The 20,054-nt window shown below is 41.6% G+C and overlaps 1 protein-coding gene across 2 annotated transcripts in view; it reads left to right on the top strand.

Annotated features, from left to right (window-relative positions):
• SLC35F1 (solute carrier family 35 member F1) overlaps window positions 1–17,199 on the top strand; it is a 419,368-nt gene extending 402,169 nt beyond the window's left edge. For both annotated transcript variants that reach the window (XM_082633389.1, XM_082633390.1), the window contains exon 8: window positions 13,921–17,199. In XM_082633389.1, coding sequence (XP_082489515.1) covers window positions 13,921–14,145 — 225 coding nt within the window. In that variant the 3' untranslated portion in view covers window positions 14,146–17,199. The remainder of the gene's footprint in view (window positions 1–13,920) is intronic.
• Window positions 17,200–20,054: the final 2,855 nt, after the last annotated feature.

The raw sequence follows: 20,054 nt of genomic DNA, 5'->3' as shown, positions 1-20,054 counted from the left end.
TGTATGGGACTCTCTGTGCCTCCTGGACTTGATTAACTATTTCCTTTCCCATATTAGGGAAGTTTTCAACTATAATCTCTTCAAATATTTTCTCAGTCCCTTTCTTTTTCTCTTCTTCTTCTGGAACCCCTATAATTTGAATGTTGGTGCATTTAATGTTGTCCCAGAGGTCTCTGAGACTGTCCTCTGTTCTTTTCATTCTTTTTTCTTTATTTTGCTCTGCAGCAGTTATTTCCACTATTTTATCTTCCACCTCACTTATCCGTTCTTCTGCCTCAGTTATTCTGCTATTGATCCCATCTAGAGTATTTTTTATTTCATTTATTGTGTTTTTAATCGATGCTTGATTCATCTTTAGTTCTTCTAGGTCCTTGTTAACTGTTTCTTGCATTTTGTCTATTCTATTTCCAAGATTTTGGATCTTGGAAATAGAATCTTGGATCATCTTTACCATCATTATTCTGAATTCTTTTTCAGGTAGACTGCCTATTACCTCTTCATTTGTTAGGTCTGGTGGGTTTTTATCTTGCTCTTTCTCCTGCTGTGCGTTTTTCTGTCTTCTCATTTTGCTTATCTTACTGTGTTTGGGGTCTCCTTTTTGCAGGCTGCAGGTTCGTAGTTCCCGTTGTTTTTGGTGTCTGTCCCCAGTGGCTAAGGTTGGTTTAGTGGGTTGTGTAGGCTTCCTGGTGGAGGGGACTAGTGCCTGTGTTCTGGTGGATGAGGCTGGATCTTGTCTTTCTGGTGGGCAGGTCCACGTCTGGTGGTGTGTTTTGGGGTGTCTGCGGACTTTTTATGATTTTAGGCTACCTCTCTGCTAATGGGTGGCATTGTGTTCCTGTCTTGCTAGTTGTTTGGCATAGGGTGTCCAGCACTGTAGCTTGCTGGTCGTTGAGTGAAGCTGGGTGCTGGTGTTGAGATGGAGATCTCTGGAAGATTTTCGCCGTTTGATATTATGTGGAGCTGGGAGGTCTCTTGTGGACCAGTGTCCTGAAGTTGGCTCTCCCACCTCAGAGGCCCAGCACTGACTCCTGGCTCCTCAATTTGGGATGATTTGTTGTCTATTCATGTATTCCACAGATGCAGGGTACATCAAGTTGATTGTGGAGCTTTAATCTGCTGCTTCTGAGGCTGCTGGGATAGGTTTCCCTTTCTCTTCTTTGTTCTCACAGCTCCTGGGTCTCAGCTTTGGATTTGGCCCCGCCTCTGCGTGTAGGTCGCCAGAGGGCATCTGTTCTTCGCTCAGACAGGACAGGGTTAAAGGAGCAGCCTCTTCGGGGACTCTGGCTCACTCAGGCCGGGCGGGAGGGAGGGACACGGAGGGCGGGGTGAGCCTGCAGCGGCAGAGGTTGGCGTGACGTTGCACCAGCCCGAGGCGCGCCGTGCGTTCTCCCAGGGAAGCCGCCCCTGGATCCCGGGACCCCGGCAGTGGCGGGCTGCACAGGCTCCCGGAAGGGCGGTGTGGGCAGTGACCTGCGCTCGCACACAGGCTTCTTGGCGGTGGCGGCAGCAGCCCCAGTGTCCCACGCCCATCACTGGGCTCCGCGCTTTCAGCCGTGACTCACGCCCGTCTGTGTAGCCCCTTTAAGCAGCGCTCTTAATCCCCTCTCCTCGCGCACCAGGAAACCAAGAGGGAAGAAAAAGTCTCTTGCCTCTTCGGCAGCTCCAGAGTTTTCCCAGACTCCCTCCCGGCTAGCTGTGGCACATTAGCCCCCTTCAGGCTGAGTTCTCGCCGCCAGCCCCAGTCCTCTCCCTGCGCTCTGACCGAAGCCCGAGCCTCAGCTTCCAGCGCCGCCCGCCCCGGCGGGCGAGCAGACAAGCCTCTCGGGCTGGTGAGTGCCGCTCGGCACCGATCCTCTGTGCGGGAATCTCTCCGCTTTGCCTTACCCAGGTATGTGGGGAGTTTCTTGCCTTTTGGGAGGTCTGGGGTCTTCTGCCAGCGTTCAGTAGGTGTTCTGTAGGAGTTGTTCCACGTGTAGCTGTATTTCTGGTGTATCCGTGGGGAGGAAGGTGATCTCCTGGTTTTGTTTTTTTTTTTTTAGTTGACAGTCTCTACAGTTAATCACCCACCAGCAGCCGGGGTGATCCTTTTAAAACCAATCAGATTATGTTCTCTTCTTCTGAATACCCTTTACTAACTTCTTTCTCACTGCATTTTGAGCAAAATTTAGATCCCTGCTGACCTCTAAGGGCCTGACAACTTTCCTGAGTGCCTATGTCCTATGGCTCTATTGACTGAAAAAAATGCACCACCTAAAAGTTGAGAGTTGTATTTTATTCGACATTCTTAGGACTTCAAGCCTGGGAGACAGCATCTCAGATAAATGCTGAGAAAACTGTTCCAAAGCGGAAGGGGGGAAACCAGGAGATATAGGAGTTTTTGCAACAACACTAGTCTTTCCCAAAGTCATATTACAGATTAAGTTCTTCAAGTTAGTTTTAGTCGGTCTCCCACGATAGACTGGAAACTGGGAACAGAGTTATATCCATTTTATTTGTCACCGTATCCCCAGCACGATACATAATAGGAACTCGGTAAGCATTTTTTGAAGGGATGGATATGATATTTAGGGTGATATTTAGGGTCTCAGATCATGGTTAAGCTCAGTTATTAAATGAATAATTACTGAGCTATTAGTTGCTGAGTCTATTACTAATAGTTACTGAGTCTATTAGTTTCATAGGGCTGCTGTAACAGATTACCACAAACTTTGGTGGCTTGAAACAAACAGACATTTATTCTCTCACAGTTCTGGGGTCAGAAGTTCGAAATCAGTTTCACTGGGCCAAGACTAAGGTTCAGCAGAGCCATGTTCCAACTGGAGGCTCTAGGCTCTAGAGAATCTGTTCTTTCTTCCAGCTTTTGTTGCTGCCAGCACTCCTTGGCCTGTGGCTCTATCACTCGTCTTTAAGGCCAGCATCTGCAAATCTATCTTCTCTGTCTTCACATCCCCTTCTTCTCTGCGAGTCTGAAATCTTCCTCTGCTCCCTCTTGTAAGATACATGTGACTGCATTTCAGGCCCACCTGAATAACCCAGATGTATTAGTCTGCTCTGGCCACCGTAACAAAATACTATAAGCTGGGTGGCTTGGACAACAGAAATTTGTCACACATTTGAAGGCTGGAAGTCCCAGATCAGAGTCCAGCAGGGTTCAGTTTCTGGTGAGGGCTTTCTTCCTGGCTTGCAGACAACTGCCTTCTCACATCTTCTCATGGCCTTTCCTCTGTGTGTACACATGAGGGGGAGCGCAGGGTGGTGGGAGAGAGAGCTCTCTGATCTCTTCTCATAAGGACACTAATCCACCTTTATGACCTCCTTTAACTTTAATTACCTTAATGGAGGCCCCATCTCTAAATACAGATACATTGGGGTCATGGCTTCAATATACAAATTTGTTGGGGAGGGGTACACAATTCAGTCCATAGCACCCAGGATAATCTGTCATCTCAAACTCCTTAATCACATCTGCAAAGACCCTTTTTCCAAATAGGGTAACCAACATTCACAGGTTCCAGGGATTAGGATGTGAATATACTTTGGGGTCCACTTTAAAGCTTAGCACAATGAGGAAGCAAAATTAATTGCTAAACTTACATATACTTAGGGCTGCTCAAATGTGATTTATGTCAATGGGGAGCAATTGCTCAAAATTAATAAACAAGGTAAAGCAGAATAGGAATTTATGAGGACTTATATAATTATCATTGCAAGAAAACTCAAGATAAATATGTCCAGACACTGAGCCTATAAGCCAGGGGGTTATTATTTGCATTGCCAAAAAAGCCTTCCTCTCCAGATGGATTGATTGTCTCTTCTTTTAAGTTGCCAATTCTATAAATGCATTTTCAGTTCAACTTGATTTATGCTGAAGTTTTCAGAGAGGGCTATTGAGGAAGGTTTTTTATATCTATCTTTGCTTTAGCATTTACTTCTTGTGATATAAAGATAACAATATAGCTGACATTTATTGAACATTTACTATGTGCCAAGAACTGCACCAAACATGCATTTCATTTAATGCTCACAACAGTCCCATATGGCAGGTACTATTATTATCCTTTGTTAACTGATGCATGACCAGAGGTATAGAGAAGTAAGGAACTTGTCCAAGACCATAGCAAGGAGGTGGCAAACAGGTATGCAAACCCCAGCATTCTGACTCTAGAGCTTGTACTGTGAACCACAACTTGATATTGCCTGGAAAATATCATTAAACACTCCATTTCTAAAACTTGCCATGGAGAGAAATTGTTATGAAAGTTTATGTAAGCATCTAGCCCTTTAATATAACAGATTTTTGTGTTGTTAATAGTCAGGGTTATCCAGAGAAATAGAACCAATAGGGTGTGTGTGTGTGTGTGTGTGTATCTATCTTTATCTCTATCTCTACATAGTCCTATCTATCCATCTTCCAATCTAGAGCTAGAGAGATAGAGAGATGGATTTATTTTAAGGAAGTGTCACATGTGATTGTAGAGGCTGGCAAGCTTGAAATCTGGAGGGCAGCCTGGCAGGCTGGAGTCCCAGGGAAGAATTGGTGTTGCAGCTTGAGTCCAAAGGCAGAATTTCTTCTTCCTCGGGGACCTCAGTCTTTTTCTCTTAAGACCATCAACTGATTGAATGAAGCCCATCCACATTATGGAGGGTAATCTGCTTTACTCAGAGTCCACTGAGTTAAATGTTAATTTCATCTAAAAAATATCTTCACAGCAACCTCCAGACTGATGTTTGACCAAATATCTAGGCACAATGACTTAGCCAAGCTGACACATAAAATTAACTGTCACAGGTCTACCTCTTCTCAACCCGGCACCCATATACACATCTCCTTAAATCATACTTAATCTCAAAATAAAGACAATAACAAGAGGTACTTTTGCCCAACATGATACAACTAGCCTGCACACAACTGAAAACATACTAACCTTTTCCCTAGAAAAGGATGCAAACATCTCGGGGGATGTTCACTCTTCTTCTTGATGTCCTGTAACTTAAATACTATGGTGTAAAATCAATACATCTTATCTGATAAGGGGATAAGAGAAGGGAGAAAACAAAGATTTTATACACACACACTGACAACCATATTAATAACAAAATAAGGAGTAAATACTCGTGACAATTACAGTCCTCATTTCTGTAACTGCTCATGCTGCTGTAGCTGGTACTTATAACTCCCTTCTTCCAGTACCCGTTCTCTACTCCACTTGTCGTCAGCGAGTACCTCGGCCAGCCACGTAGTTCTTTACCTGGTGGGGTGACCCAGCCTTCATTCCTAAAGAGTCCGAGCCATTAGTAGTCCTGCCTGGATTGGGTTGTTGAAGGTTTCCACTGACTTCAATCACAGGCCATGGTAATACAAAGAGATGCCTAGGAGATCTGTAATCCAGACGTACTCTTACCTCCATCATGAAGTAGCAGCCCAATTTCCCCTTGGTAACCGAGGCCAACCACCCCAGCACAGTGACAAGAACTCCCTTCTTTGTTCATTGAGAAGCATGAGGAGCCCAAAGTGGCTGGGTGCCAATCTTAACTTTCAGTTCAGTGTAATCATTGTGTGTCTCCTGGTGAAAATGTTCCTCCCTTTGGAACTAAGACTTTTATTTATTTTTTATTTTATTTTTTTGCGGTGCGCGGGCCTCTCACTGTTGTGGCCTCTCCCGTTGCGGAGCACAGGCTCCGGACGCGCAGGCTCAGCGGCCATGGCTCACGGGCCCAGCCGCTCCACGGCATGTGGGATCTTCCCGGACCGGGGCACGAACCGTGTCCCCTGCATCGGCAGGCCGACTCTCAACCACTGCGCCACCAGGGAAGCCCGGAACTAAGACTTTTAGATCAGCAGAGCACAAGGTTGCAGTGACAGGAAGCAAAATTTTACCAGTGGATCACTAGGAAAAAGTGAATGGTGCCACTCCCGTTTCCACCTCTTGATTCCACTATAATGGAACAGATGTTCTTTGAGGTGTATTGAGCTGCAATACTATCACTTCCATAAATTAAGATCTTTCACCTGCTTTAAAATTCAGTCCCTTGCAAAATCACTCCAGCCCAGTGTATACCCCTGTGTTATGTAGCGAGAAAATAGATCTCATGTGATGCAAGAGTCCAAACATGAGAGTGAAGGCCACTGCTCGGTGTACCTCACACACAAATGTTATCCTTTCTTGACTAGTGATAATAAGAACCAGTCGTGGGAAGGAGACATATGTGAGCCATCGAATGGCCTTTGTTGTAAGTGAGCCTGTAATTAAACATTCCCACAGACAAGCCCCCTTTTATTCCACTTCCGGCTTGGCTATGAAGGTCTTCTGCTGGACTTCAGAGAATAGAAATCTGCATGAACGAGGATTTCTAACAATTCATCAAACCAAATGAAAATGTCTGTTTGTCATATAAAAGATAGTGGCAGGAATCCATTTTTAGCTCCTTGTTGCTGTACTCATGTGTGAAATTACCCACAGGGGAAGATATTTGCCTGTAAAAGAACCCTTATTGGCCTTAGATGTGATTGGCTGCACATAATATACTGCCAAATGAATTGGTTTTGCAAACCAAACAGAAGGCCTCATAAACTGAACTCAGATTGCAAGGGGGACATAGCCTTGCCCCGAGTGACAGAGTCAGGCCACGGAGAGGCAAGGGCCCTGGTTGCTGCTTCTCTCCTTAACAATATGATATTTGGAGGATAAGTTGTTTCCCAAGTTTTTAAATCTTAGTGATATCTTGGTTTTCTGATATGGATAGAGAGACCATTTGGCATTTTGACTAAGGTACTCATTGATTTATTTTCTGTCTCAATTAGATTAGCATGAATTTGGGATTATTTCCTCTCTCCTAATTGGAGAAAGAATGTGGAAGGAGGCGTGGAGGTCAGTATTCTTAGTCGCTAAAAACAACCAATTTCAGTGTCTGTTGATAGATTGTGTGCCATGCCCACATTTGGTATTTTCCATGCTATGACTTAGAAGAAAAAAATATTGCAATATTTAGCCAGAGAAATTTAGCCCCTTTTTATTTCCTTAAAAACAAAAAAGAATGAAGAAAAAAGAGAAGGAAGAGAAATAAGAGGAGACAAGACTAGGAGACAAAGCAATAATGAGGCAGGTCCAAAGAATTTGAAAAAGCTCGGGCCTCTGAGGGGAATTTACTTCCAGTTCAGTCAACTCAGAAGCAGAACTTTTGCATTTTTAATGCCCTTAATAGTAATAAAAATGATCTTGTTAGGTTAGTGCAGAGCCAGAATTAGGAGATCAAGTACCAACTTGTTTATGTTGGTGTTTCTGTGGAGCCAGATCTGTCTAGTTTCCTTGCCCTGAATAGCAATTGACTCAGATTCAGCAGCAGTAGATCAGGACCAGGCAGAGCCTTTTGTCACAGGATCCCACCCAGGTCACAGCCTACAGCCTGCCCAGCAATGACCAGCTTCCTCTGGTCTTCTTCTCCCCACCATTCCACTCCCAGGTTCAAGGTGTGGCCCACAGCCCTCTTATACTCACACGGCTGCTGAGAGATGTGTTTTCATTGGTGAGCTGTCCTCTCCCTCCCGGCCCAGGACACTCAGCAGATTGGCTGTGATCCACAGGGTCCATCTTTCAACCCACATATCAAGTGGGGACCCAAGAGACCTTGGGCTCCCCTTTTAGTTACAAAATCCAATTTTACCTACCCATAATATTTGGACTTAAAAACTCCACGATGGCAGCATTATCTTTAATTATGATTCATTCTTTTTTTTTTGAAGAATTAATGGATTGATTCTTTTTTTAAATTAATTAATTTATTTTTGGCTGTGTTGGGTCTTCATCACTGCGCATGGGCTTTCTCTAGTTGCGGTGAGCGGGGGATACTCTTCATTGCAGTGCTAGGGCTTCTCATTGCTGTGGCTTCTCTCGTTGCAGAGCATGGACTCTAGGCATGTGGACTTCAGTAGTTGTGGCTCCTGGGCTCAGTAGTTGTGGCATGCGGGCTCTAGAGCTCAGGCTCAGTAGTTGTGGCACCCGGGCTTAGCTGCTCTGCGGCATGTGGGATCTTCCTGGACCAGGGCTTGAACCCGTGTCCCCTGCATTGGCAGGTGGATTCTTAACCACTTCGCCACCAGGAATGTCCCATGATTCATTCTTTTAATTGGTATTTTGCTTAACTTTGTCACTGATGTGTCTTTAAATTATCCTGGTACCTAAGATCTCCAAACTGTGTAATCTGATTCTGTTTGAAACAGAATTGGGCTTATTTATTCCTTTTAGTCTAGAAATCTTGGTTAGATGTGCCAGTTGATTTGGCTTTATATGTGCATTTTATATCATGGACTGTGGTAGTATAGGGGAGAAGACACTTTGTTTTACACTGCAGAGTATTCAGGACAGTTTCCCAAATTTAATTAAAAGTCTAATTTTTCCCAGGCATAACTTGCTGCTGAAATTGCCAGGCCAATCTCTCTACATGGAAATTCTTCCCAGCAGCTCTTGAACCTCACCTTTACCAGCCTGTGCATATAACCTTGGGAATGACCAGTCACTGCTTTCATGGTTCTACTTACCCATGATTGCATTGACTTCTGAAGCAACTGCTAAATTTGTAGATTCCCAGACTCTACCTTAGATGTTTTCTGCTAAAGAGTTTAAAATGTGGAAAGGTTTGATTACATCTGTGTCTGTTTAAAAGAATAAACTTGAATAAGAACTAGAAAGGAAATCATTATTGTGGCCACATGTCCTTTGTATATGTGAAATACTTCCATGTCAAAAGCCATGTCTAAGGCAAATTAGAAATATCCTTGAATTCATTTCTGAGAAGCTTCCTTATGCAGTTGAGAGACCAGTTTCAACTCCTTTGTTCACCTGCTATACATGAGAAGCCTTCAGGGGTGGTGTTCTTTCAGGCTACTCAGCTTCTCTCAAGAAAAGTTCAGAAGGCGGATCCTATCAGCTCAGCAGTAGTGGCTCATAGATTGTGTGTGTGTGTGTGTGTGTGTGTGTGTGTGTGTGTGTACACACACTAAAAGAGAGAGACAAAGAGAGAAAAATACATGCTGGGTAAATTTAGAAAAGAATTATATGGGGGAAGGGGGCTCTCCACGTTTTCCAGTCCTGTTTCCTCCTAGCTATTGAGAAATTTTCTTTGCCTGTATCTTTCTTCTTTCTAATTTGACCTTATTTTCTCCCTTCTTCAAACTGTATTTTCTCTGAGCTTCCTCAGCTCTCCAAGTTAGACCTAAATTGGATTTAAATCTAAATCTCCCCTTCTTCTCAGATAACTTCAGGAGCTTTACCCAAGTCTCATTCCCCTGAACCCCACTTTCCTAGGAAACCCACCAACTGCTCTTTTCCATGTCTTTCTTCCACCTCTCACAAGCGACATAGTTTCTGATTCCAACGAACCTTTGTTTTTTTTGGTGACAGAACTGCCATACATCTCTCTTTAAGAACTAAGAGAATCTTTTAACTTTTCATTACTTATTAAATCAAAATTAGTTCTGGTCACTAATAGGCCCAAGTGGAGTCACTGAGCAAAAACAACCAGTCTAACATCAGGAACCTTGTAAAAGCCATGTTACACAGAGGCATACACCATAAAAGCCCTGTTTTAACGTGCACTCTCCGGGAAAGAAGGAAAAACCAGGCCCTCCATGTAGAGGCAGTTGGTACACATGTTCAGTGAAAATAGAGCTTTAACCCACAGTCACTTCATGCCCTACCTCACGCCTCTCTGTGGTTGCCCACGTTCTCCTCTGCTTACCCCTACCATCTTTTAGTCAACCCAAAAAAGAACACCTCCCTTAAAAACTGCCCTCTTCCTCACATAGTATAGTTGATATATTTATAAATATTCTTTAAAATGGCTTTCAAACCATGTGGTTTTCTACTTGTATAGATTTAGGCCCATTAAAGTCATTCGTTTATTAAAACTCAAATTAGATGTTTAATACCAAAACTAAAATGAAAATTTGGTCTGTCCCTAACTGATGTGCTGAATGTCCCATTAGCTAACTAGTAATTATATGGAGATGCCAGCTGGCTAAGAGCTAGGTTTCATCCCTAGTTGGAGGTTAAAGAGCTTGGTGCAGATTTATCATCAGTCTTCCAAGCCACCCCATTCTGAATAATGGCTCGTGTCCCAGTCAGATCACTTTAAGCAACACGCAGACATTCTCCTTATGTACAGCAACTACTTTCTGATCCTTGCTAGCAGTGAGACCCGTCAAGATGGAAAAAGGCTAGAGAAAAGTCAGTAGTGTGTGCAGTGTGGTAGTGAGAAAGGGTGTATCCTTTTTCAGCTTCTCAAAATTACAAGTCAGATAAAATGCAGGCAAAAGTGCAGCACCGAACACACAGCATCTTCTGATGGGCTACAGTTGACTGTGGTGAGGACCACGGTGTACACGTCAGACAGCGGCCTGTATTCTTAAAGGGAGGCAGCAAACCTCTACCTGAAACTCACCATATCTGTCACTGGGAGATGGCTTTCCAAGAACTAGGCATGAGTATTTCTTTGCAGTAAACAAACTAAGCAGCCTAGAATATACAGAATTTTTGTTTGATTGATTGGTTTTTTTAAACAATTGCCCTATCAGGATAAGTGCAACCTCCAGAACTGAGGGTCATCCAATTAGTTACCCCTGTTAAATTTTCTTTTTTCTTGTCAATCTATAAAGAGTAGAAAAATGAAACTTTTTCTTACTTTTTAAAATACAAAGCCTTTCTGTAATTACTTTTAACATTCAGTATTTCTCCAGATTAATCTAATGCTTGCGTTACTGCTCCCATTTTGGGTTTGTGCGTTAAATGAAAACTTTCTCTACTGACTATTAATAAAACCCCTTGGGTGACTTCCAAGATGCCTCTGTCATATAAAATTCCATTCTGTCTGTACTTTGAACAATTTTAGAGTGAATTCTGTATGATTAAATGGAAATGCATTGTAAGTAAGGTATGTGTTGTCATTCTAAAGCTGTGTCCCAGGAAGACACTTTGTAGTGGTTTTATCACTCAACTTGATAGTTCCATGCCCCAAAAATGATTGATTCAGGTATTATTTTCTACATTGGCAAAGGCATTAGCTTTACAAAAAATGGCTAATGTCATATTGATCAAGTCAGAATATAGGAGCCAAAATTAGAAATTTAGAAGAATTCAGATCCTTCTCATACCCTGTATCAGATCCTTTCCTGTCTCCACATTATTTCAGTTGCCAAATCCTGTCCACCCCAAGTTTATGAAACTTCCTCTGCCAGTCCTCTGGTCAGCAGCCTACAATCTTCTACCCAGACTCTTGCCTTCTGCATTACTCCTCCCAGTTCACTGTCTTATCACTCTCCTCTAACTGATCACAGGTTTGAAGATGACTTTTGGAGTCAATGATTAAGGATCAGTGCTATGACTTCCCTTTCAAGGAGTCTTTGTTTAGCATTTTATGTATGAGAGGTGACGTTGGATTGAGTTGAAAGCTAAAACATTTGAAATACACTATGGGTACAGGCTGACTTTGTTATGGTTTCTTTCTTTAGTACGAAACTTTAATTAAATTCATTAATTCATTCAAAATGTAAACAAAGAGCAAATAACACTTAGTAGATGCCTACACTATGCCAGGCTCTGCACTTGACACTGGTCAAGAACGACACAGTCCTGTAGTCAAAGGACTATAGGAGAAAGGCAATTTCATCAATGATTGTATAAGAGTATTGTAACAGTCTTATATGTAAGGTCATTGATGATAAGATAGTGCTGTAATAATAATAAAAATGGAGCCAATGTAGGTTGAACACTCACTGCAAGGTAGGCAGTAGGATGAGTGCTTCACATGCTTTACCTAATTTTATCTTTATAACAACTCTATAGAGTAGGTACAATTATTATCCCCACTATACTGATAAGGAAACTTGGACCTTGAAAAAAGTTGTCCACAATGACAGCCAGAGAGGAGTGGGGCTAGATTTGAATCCTGTTTGTGGTTATAATGCAGTTCTAATCTCAGAGCCCCATTCTTAATCTCTCGGCCTTCATCTGCTGCAACAGGGGCGGCCTCACACCCAAGACCTGAAAAGCTCTCACTGGAAACTGGAGGTGCATGAGGGGATTTTTGAAAATGAGAGTCATTAACAAAATATTTAAATGTTGCTAATGTTAGGAACAAACTCATTTCATTTGCCAAAGTTTCAGGTAAAGGATGAAGCTCTTGAATGTAGAACTTCAGGAAGCAAATTTGGGGGTAAATAAGTTTTCTGAGATCATATACAGCAGTCCTGAGTTAGTGGTCTTCTTTTGCTACCATTTTGTTTTTACAAACAAATTCATAAAGAAAAAAATTATTCTCACTGGGAAAAACTGAATTAATCAAGCTAATTAAGTGAAGCTGTTACAAGCTGAGTCTAGTATACAAATCCATCTGAGAAAGTATTATCATATGAGTGTGAAGGATAAAGGACTTATAGGACAGGGTGAGGAGTGCTGTAGAAAATCAGAAAGTGATCTTTAGTCTTAACTACCTTGCTGCTGCTAAAGAGAGAGAGAGAGAGGTAAAAAACAAAACAAAACAAAACATCATAGCAGGAATTTTTAACCACAGGAATATTTTTTCTAAGTGCCATTTTCAAAACCACCTTTCCTATTATTGAGCATTATAGCCACCTTTTAACTCTTTCTTATAACATTGCAACTTAACTTTATAGACTCTGTTTCCTTTTCCTGTTTTCCTTTCTTCCAGCTTCCAATTAATTTTTTTTCTTTTTTTTTCTTTTTTTTTTCTTTTTTTTTTTCCAATTAATTTTTGTCTTTTTTTTTTTTACCAGTTTTTAGTTCTTTTACAGTATGAGCATAAAAAATAAAATAGGAAAATCAAATTGATCCTTTTTTCCCAATGGATGCAAGATGTAGTCAAGATGGGACAACAGCTATCAACTACAATGGGAGTTGGTAGGCCATAAGTGCATTGCATTGTTTTAATCTATCTGTACCTCTGTTTCTTCACTGAGACTATTAAGTCCTTGATGGTAAGGACCATATGTTTTCATTTCTCTTTCCCCAGCACATAGTTCAAAATTTGATACAGAGAAGACATAGAAGAAAACTATTGGTTGAATGAAGGAGTGAATGAATGAATGAAACAAGAGAAATGGCAACACTCATGCTGATACCTCCCTCTCCCCCACTAACTACTCAAGTAATTCCAGAATAACTACTCAAGAAGGCCCAGAAGGTGTAGTTTTTTTCAAAAACATATGTAAATTCTCAGGGAAGTTGTATACACCAATATTTTCTTTTTTTTCACTACAAAGCTCTGAGTTGTCGAGCAGTAGTTTAGGAACAGAACGCTATATATCCATCTCTATTTGGTTTTGTTTTTAGATTAATGGAGCAAGAATGAAATGTTATACTACTTCTTTCTATCCACGGATAATCTAATCTTGCAAAGACAGTTACCAAAGTCAATAACAATTCCTACTCAGAAGACAAATAGTGTCTGAGTTGGATTAAGGTGAAACAAAAGTGCCTGATGCAGCCGTGTCAGTGAGGGACTAGGTGTTTATGGCTTCATTACAACCTTAAGTGGAATATCTCTATTTCTTCCGTGTTTAATGAAGTCACAAACAACCAACTCTTTGTTGAGTGATATTGGAGAGTATTTGCTTTTAACTTGTATTTTAATTCGTGATTAACTAACTCCCTCTCACATCAGGTACTCAGATGGGTGCTTTAGGGACAATTAGCTGAGTGTTCCTCTGTGTTAGGCACAGAGTCAAGAAACAAGATAAGGAGAATCAGTAAGACCACGACAAGGTAGAAGAGAACATTCACCTTCCGTCAAGATCCTCGGCCGACGCATCGAGCTGCCTGCCACGGCTGTGCTCCCGTCTCTGTGCCTCACCCGTGGGTAAGTGCTTCTGCTCTGGCTGCTAAGTGACTTGGCTGTTGTGTCGTTTAGTTTTCAGGACTGTATCTCCTGTCTTTCTTCACCATCCTCCTCGGCCTGGTGCTGTACTCCTCCACCTCCACATACATAGCCCAGGACCCCCGCGTTTACAAGCAGTTCCGCAATCCTTCGGGACCCGTCGTGGACTTACCAGCCACAGCTCAGGTGGAGCCTTCAGTCACCTACACCAGCCTGGGCCAGGAGACTGAAGACGAGCCCCACGTTCGTGTGGCCTAGGACGACACCCTCCCAGCCCACTGAGGACACCTCCGCGGCCGTGTGTCCGCCCGTCATCTCTGTTTTGTACATAGAGAAAGGTATTTATTAGGTGCGGTTTACACAGGTGGACTGCAAGGTAGCGAATCTGAAAGCCTGTAAAAGGCATAAGCTAAACATCCCTGGAGACACAGGCTGTGATCCACCTGACCTGGGGAGATGCCTAGCTAGTGTGTATCCGGGTCACAACCCCCCTGCATTAATTACTGTGAAAATGTTTGAATCAAAAGCAAGTATTCATGTTTGTATTATTACGGTTACTGTTACTACACCGACTTCCAGGAGGAGGTTTTGTACTCCTGATGGGAACTCTCACCAGACCCACTCACATGTAGTTACATCAATCCCACTTTTCTATGGCGAGTCACTTTTTAAGAATCACACTTTATTTTTGTGCACAGTCTCTGAGTGCTGCATGCCACAGGAGCTCCACCCTATGACACTTCCTTATCCTAGGGACCTGGGGGCTCGCAGTTTCCTCTGTTACCTGTTGGATTGCCTGCTCAATATGTATTTTGTGCTGTGACCCTTGTGGGGAGTGGCAACTGACCATATAATTCTCTATTCTAGGAATAGATATAAAACAAACATTTTAGCCTTTTTATATTTCAATCTCTGATTACTCCAGGCCATTGCCTTTCTGTTGTGCCACATGATTCCGCTAATCAAGTCCCTGTAATAACAGGATAAGGAAAGTTCCGTTTCTGTGGCTTATGGGAAACCCCAGAAATAATATTATTTGTGCTTAGGGCAATACATTTTTTTTTCATCTTTCTGCTCCTCCCTATGTTCCCTCGTCAAAAAATATATTTGGTTTTCCTTTTTCCCCCTAGATCTCTTTAGTGATAATATGGAAATCAATCAAGGCATTGGAAAAAGCCATGGGCCTCTGCCCTCTTGTGTGACACCTTTTTTGAAATACACCAGCATGGGAAATTACCTTTATTATGGAGTGTCATTGGTTGGTTGGCCTCCCAACAAAGTCAGGGTGCTGATGTGGAACAGTCTCTGACGATAGTTTGATTGATCTGGCCATTTTGTAGTGGTAAAAATGCCACCAATGAAAAAGTCTGGCATTGTGGTCATATTTGGCACCCATTCAATAGCGGAATATATCACACAACATTCTTATGGATACAGAGAATATTACAGGGTCCTGATAAGGCTTTGAGGGGTATGTCACTAGTCTAATTTTGTTGCCCTTAAAATAGCCCTTTCTTCAAACACAGAAAATCAAGAAACACCACAAACCTCTATGATTTACAATAGATTCTACATGTCAGTACGTGCAATAGTCTTTACCTTTGGCTGGCTTCAATACGATTGAAAAAGATCCTCGATAGAGTTACAGCGTTTGTAAAGGGAAAATAAATGTTTGGGGCAATTCAAATCAATACATCTTAAGCAAGCAAAGCAAAACGTCAGTGGGGTCTCTGTAAGGTAGAGAACAGATTGCAGCTTAGTCAGGATTTCCATAGTAGCCTGAACAAGGCCTAAATATGGCTTGCAGAAGCATCCCATGCTGTCCGCCAGCACCCATGTGACACTTCTGCCTGCCCTCTACCCTAGGACAGGTAGTCCTGCCCTTGGAGTTGGAGCAGACAAACTATCTTTTCTGACATGCAGATTTTATGCTCATCTCTGTTCAATCCCCTTAGAAACATGTTTTATTTTCAGTGAAAAAAAATCACCATTAAAGCTCTATCAAGTTAAAAGAACTTTGCCAATGTTTGCTCTCTGCTACCTTTTAAACCAATTAAATACCTTTCTCTGAATATTTTGTCCATTCAGATCTGAAGACCTTTAAAGACTGTGGTTTTATTTTTGTGTTTACATTCCTTTGGTTTGCATAATTTGCTTGATTTATTGCATTTTTAGTATTTATTTTAAGCCAAATGTTTTAGTCTTTTTTATTCATTTTTATGACACTAATTTGTAGACGCTTAGTAAAGTCTTATGAGAAATAAGTGGATGAAAGTATTTCCAAGTCGACTCAGTGGACTGGGAATTTTTTTCAAATTTAAATTTCAAAAGGGTTTGCAAATCAGTGGATGGCTACAAGTTGCCATCTGAATTATTTTCTAGGATATTTTAATTGACTCCACTGTATGGAAACCAAGTGTGAATGTTAAGGTGAACTCACTGTATACCCTTTACCATCCAATGTCCTTGTACACGAGATTTTCATGTCACTGGGTTAGCTCACTGTGTTGGTTCTTCTCCATTTAGAAAGGCTGATAACGTACCGAATTGTCTTGAGATCAGGAGTTCCAGATTGACCCTTCGGGGGAAAAAAGAAAATAGCAAGAAACAAACTCTTTTTCCGTGTAAAAACATCGATCCTTTGGGAGTGGGGTGGGAAATGGGGGTAGGACATCATAAACTCTAGCTGTTTGAGTTTCTGAAATTTCATAACCTCAGTAGACACCAGCAAAAATTTCAGCTTTTCAATCCACCACCAACCACTCTCTCCTCCACAAATGAGACTTTAGCAACTTGTCTAGAATTTGGTTGGGTAAGCAAACCTTAGCTCTCCTAAGTGGTGGTCCTCACTTACTCAATGGCAACTTGCACTGGGGATAGTGCTCGCCTTGGTCACACTTTCCCACAGCTCCGAACTCTGAAATACACAACCAGGTAGAACAAGCAATGGAAAAATTTGCACCACTGTGTCCCATGAAAATGTTTCAATGTTTAGTTTAGGTATTGCTAACTTGTGCTATTAACCTTTTGACAAGCGTGTAGTATTGTTTGTTTTGGGTTTGTTTTTGATTTGTAACCATTTAGTAATCCCCAGCTAGCTACCAGTACAGATTTTACCCCATGGGTAGGATTCTACTGTCAAGCCACATAACAAAGCACACTAATCCAGACACTGCAAATGGAAAATATGAACCAAAAAGGAAATTGACACTGATAAGTTGAACAAACTCTCCATTTTTGATATTTGCATGCTCCCCTATGGACTGGCTGTGGCAATGTAATGCCTGTATAATGTTTTCAAATAAAAATAAATGCTTTATGAAAGCACAGAGTTCTTGGTTTTCTTGAGTGTTTGTCTGCACTATGACAACCAGGGAAGCAGCTCCTGTGGGATGCTAGAAATAGCAACGAAAGTAGATAGCAGGGTACATGTCAAAATAAAAACCAGAAAGAAAATATTTCCAAATTAGGAAGGGCACAGTTGGTCTCAGAGCTGTAGCTTCGAAAAGCCAAATTAAACACATTTGTAATTTGCAAAATTAATTATTTATCTAGGTACTTAAGGAGGCTCTGGGGCTACAACTTCTAAGCCCACATTTAAAACACATGTAGGACAATTATAAATTTACCCCCAAGAAACAATTTCTCATAAAGAAGAAAGTTTTGTGTAAGCTGCCCTCGGCACAATGCCAGACACAAAGAAAGAGCATTAACATTTATAAAGCAAGACTGTGTTTCTGCTCTGAACTTACACAGCATCTTGTCATGGTCACTTCTCCACTAACTGCAGTCACCCAGTAATTTTAAGTACCGAGAAACAATTGTATATAAATTTACATGTTCTTGTCATTTATGTTCATAATCAGACCTCAAAAATTAAATGAGCTAAAAAGACTGTGCGTCCGAGTTATGTATTTAAAATCTTAAAAGAAAAACAGTCATTTTTCAAAGAAAAATAGGAGCAGTGGCACACAGCCTTTATACAGGGTTCTTAAGTAGAGATCCGTTGCGATCTGCTTTTATAAGTAGGACGGTACTGCACCTCACATAAATAATTTGTTTAAACAGCGTGATTCAGTTTAAAAAAAGTTTTTTCCTTGAGAAATGTAACTCTTTCTCTAAAGTATTGTTTATTTTTATTTAGTAAACCCTTTGATAAAAGATGAAGTACAGTTGAACTTCAACTCAGTCTGTGTCTAAGTGTCCAACAATTCTAAATTATTGGGATCCACATAGTACACCTAATAAACATATATGTCATGTTTAGTCTGTCTTCCCAGTGAATTATCATTTTCTTAAGAGAAAGAATTGGGTTTCCTAAATGCTTGGAAGTTCTTGCAAAGGGAAACTAAGGCAGTACTTTAATGGTTTTTGTGATCATTAGCATGAAGAAAAAGAGAAACAAGTAAAATTCAGCAAGTGAGCTGTAAGTACTGTGTTATCTTGGTGTTCCATAGGAAAACAAATTGAATATCTGCAATAATAGGGACTGAAATCAAATCCAGCTGATCTATTTTCAGGCCCCACGAAACACCTTGCTCATGGAAGGCTCTCATACATCTTTTTTTAATGGAATCTAACTTCTAAATCAGAAATACAAAGTACAAGGCTAAGATATTCTATTACAAAATATTCCCCTTTTCCTTCTACAACTAAGTACTTTTTTCTGTAAAATTCCTGTTCTTGGAAAGAAAGGCATCACGAGGTCCAATTAAACCACCCTTGAATTTTTTTAACAAACCCTTAAAATGTTAGTCTATTCCTTCAGGTTGACCCTGGGATAAAAAACAACAAAGTGAAGTTCTTTTTTCACTTGCAAATAGTGTTTTTGAATGCATAACATTGCTTCTTAATTATGTACACTGATCTTTTTTCTTTCTCCTCTTCCTTTTTTCTTTGATTTTTAAAATTTCTTTTTCTTTTTTCTTTCTGCGAACATAAACAGAGGACTCATTCTGGGCCACCTACTCAGCCTCTGTCGGTTATTCTCTATGTGGTCAAAAATGTTTAATTCAAAAAAGAATTATAATACAGCTGGAAAGCCCCACACCTACCAGATGGCCTTTCATTAGTGCCTGAAAGGACAAGGCATTGTGTGTCACTTTTTAGACAGCCAGGCAAGTCGCCTCCAAACGACACTGCAACCTGATTAACAGGGAAAACTAATGATCAGAGGGAGGAGGACCCTGGGAATAGACTAAAATTAGGGGCTTCCATCTGGATAGACAAAGGCCTGGTGTAATATGACTAAATCTATAAAAGCATGAAAGTGAGCTTGTTCACTAGGCCTCAGTGTTAGAGCTGGGAACCATCCCATAATGCTTGAAGGATAATTTCAGGATGGATAAAGATAAATATTACTTTTTACACAACGGGGAGTAATCTTCCTGAACTCATTACCCCACAGTGATCGCACTGGCTGAGAATGTGTTATGTCACCAAATAGATGAGAGTGCTACAATCAGGCAGTAAATAGGCTGTGTAATTCATTATCCAATCCATCAAGCAGGCACTCAGTAATTATGCCTGGACAACAGGTCCACAGACCCAGTCTGTTGCAGGCAAACCTGGCTGTGTGGTCACACTGGCTTTAAGAGGCGTTACACCAGTACATCCCCGACCCCGGGAACTTGGCAGCACTGTGGATAGCTATGTCTTTGGGCCGCTAGATGTCGCTGTCTGAGTTAAAACATCAAGATGACCACCTGCCCGCAGTGGTGAGGTTGCTATTGGATTCTCCACTCCTGGGGGGCAGCCCTGGTCTAGGTTCTCACCTTAATGTTCATGCTTCCTCCTCCCAAACGTCTGTGGTCAGGGGTGGTGAAGTGAGAGAAGTTCCAGTGGTAACATCTCGAACATCTTCACCACTGTGTCATTGCTAAATGTGTAAAAAAGTAAAAGAGCAAGAGAGAAACGTGAGGCTAAAGGAAGCAGTATTGCTGGAATTATTCAGAAGTAAATTACACTCGAGGGCAACACACCCATCCATTTCAAGAAATGCTGAGTGACAGATAAATGTGTGCATGCATGAATTCCTCATGGGAGGAAGTAGATCCCCAGGTGCTGAAGAGCACATGCCTCATGGCGGTGGGTCAAAAGCCTTCTGCACCTGACATTTCCCCCAACAGTGTCCACAAATGCCATTTCTGGGATTTGGGGCTAAAAGG

This window comes from Mesoplodon mirus, assembly GCF_964341445.2.
Source record: "Mesoplodon mirus genome assembly, chromosome: 10".
In the NCBI taxonomy this organism is placed as follows: Eukaryota; Metazoa; Chordata; class Mammalia; order Artiodactyla; family Ziphiidae; genus Mesoplodon; species Mesoplodon mirus.
Note: the sequence above shows the minus strand (reverse complement) of the source record. Positions and strands in the feature narration are given on the sequence as shown.